At 39.1% G+C, this 1,123-nt stretch overlaps 1 protein-coding gene across 1 annotated transcript in view; it reads left to right on the top strand.

The window, feature by feature from the left end:
- TRIM28 (tripartite motif containing 28) overlaps positions 1 to 1,123 on the top strand; it is a 24,774-nt gene that overhangs the window by 5,973 nt on the left and 17,678 nt on the right. Inside the window, 1 exon segment of the mRNA XM_033511700.1 lies at positions 3 to 48. Within this exon segment, the coding sequence (XP_033367591.1) occupies positions 3 to 48 (46 nt within the window).

Raw genomic sequence — 1,123 nt, 5'->3', positions numbered from 1 at the left:
CGCCCTCACCTGCCGCCACTGCCAGCTGGGCGCCCACCGCGACCACCCGTGAGTGCCACACCCTCGTTTGCATGCCTAATTAGCGCTAATTAGCGCCGCAGTCGGACGGAAAACGCGGATCGGGAGGATGGGAATGGGTTTGGGCGAGGGGAAGGGTCCCTTCGAGCCGCCCTTGAAATTTGTTTTAATTAATTGATGAAGCTGATTGGTTACTGAAGTTGGCCTGTAGGTTAATTAGTCTCGTTAATGAACTGATTTTACGAACAAAGCTTGTTAGTAGGGCGGGTGCTGAAGGGTTGAATATTAATTAGCAGAGGTCTTGTGTGAGTGGCTCAAACTGGAGAGAGCTGATTAATGAATGATAAATTAATGATATAATTGTTTAAATTAACAAATTATTATATTTAAACCGTTACTGTTTAAATCAATTATTTATTATTAATATTGTTTAAATTAATTATATTTAATCGGCCTTTGTTGAGTTTTGTTGATGATTTTGCCAAGTTTTGCTGGAGTTTGTTGGTTTTGCTCTCAAACTTTTCGGGGAATCAAGGAATAATTTGATTACTTAGCTGAGTAGATATTTAATTAGCTTGATTATCTTATTAATTAGCTCTGTTACTTAATGATTAATGGTGGCAGGAGCACTTTCATTAGGTAAGATCAATGATTAATGTAATTAGGGATTAAGAGACAGAATCTGTAACCTGGGTTGTCTCATTAACTAAAAACCTTTAATCCACTAACCAAGTTAATTAGATGATCGAGGATTAATTAGCTTAGTAATGGTTAATGAGCTAATAAACTCAATTCTATTTTTCTCTTCCCCTTTTCTTCCATTTTTTTCCTCCCTTTTTCTGTCCCATTTTTCCCCTTTTTCCTTCCCCCCTTTTTTCTTCCCCTTTTTCCCTTTCCTCTTTTTCCTTTTCCTCTTTTTCCTTTTCCCCTTTTTTCCCCTTTCCTTCCCTGTTTTCTCCCCATTTTTACACTTTTCCCCCAAATTTCCCCCAATTTTCCCTCCCTTCCCCCCCTTTTTCCCCCATTTCTTTCTGTTTCTCCCCCCTTTTCCCCAATTTCTCTTCATTTTCCCCATTTCTCCTCATTTCTTTCACATTTTCCCCCA

This window comes from Parus major, unplaced genomic scaffold (genome assembly GCF_001522545.3).
Source record: "Parus major isolate Abel unplaced genomic scaffold, Parus_major1.1 Scaffold486, whole genome shotgun sequence".
In the NCBI taxonomy this organism is placed as follows: domain Eukaryota; kingdom Metazoa; phylum Chordata; class Aves; order Passeriformes; family Paridae; genus Parus; species Parus major.
This window is presented reverse-complemented; position numbering and strand designations above follow the sequence as displayed.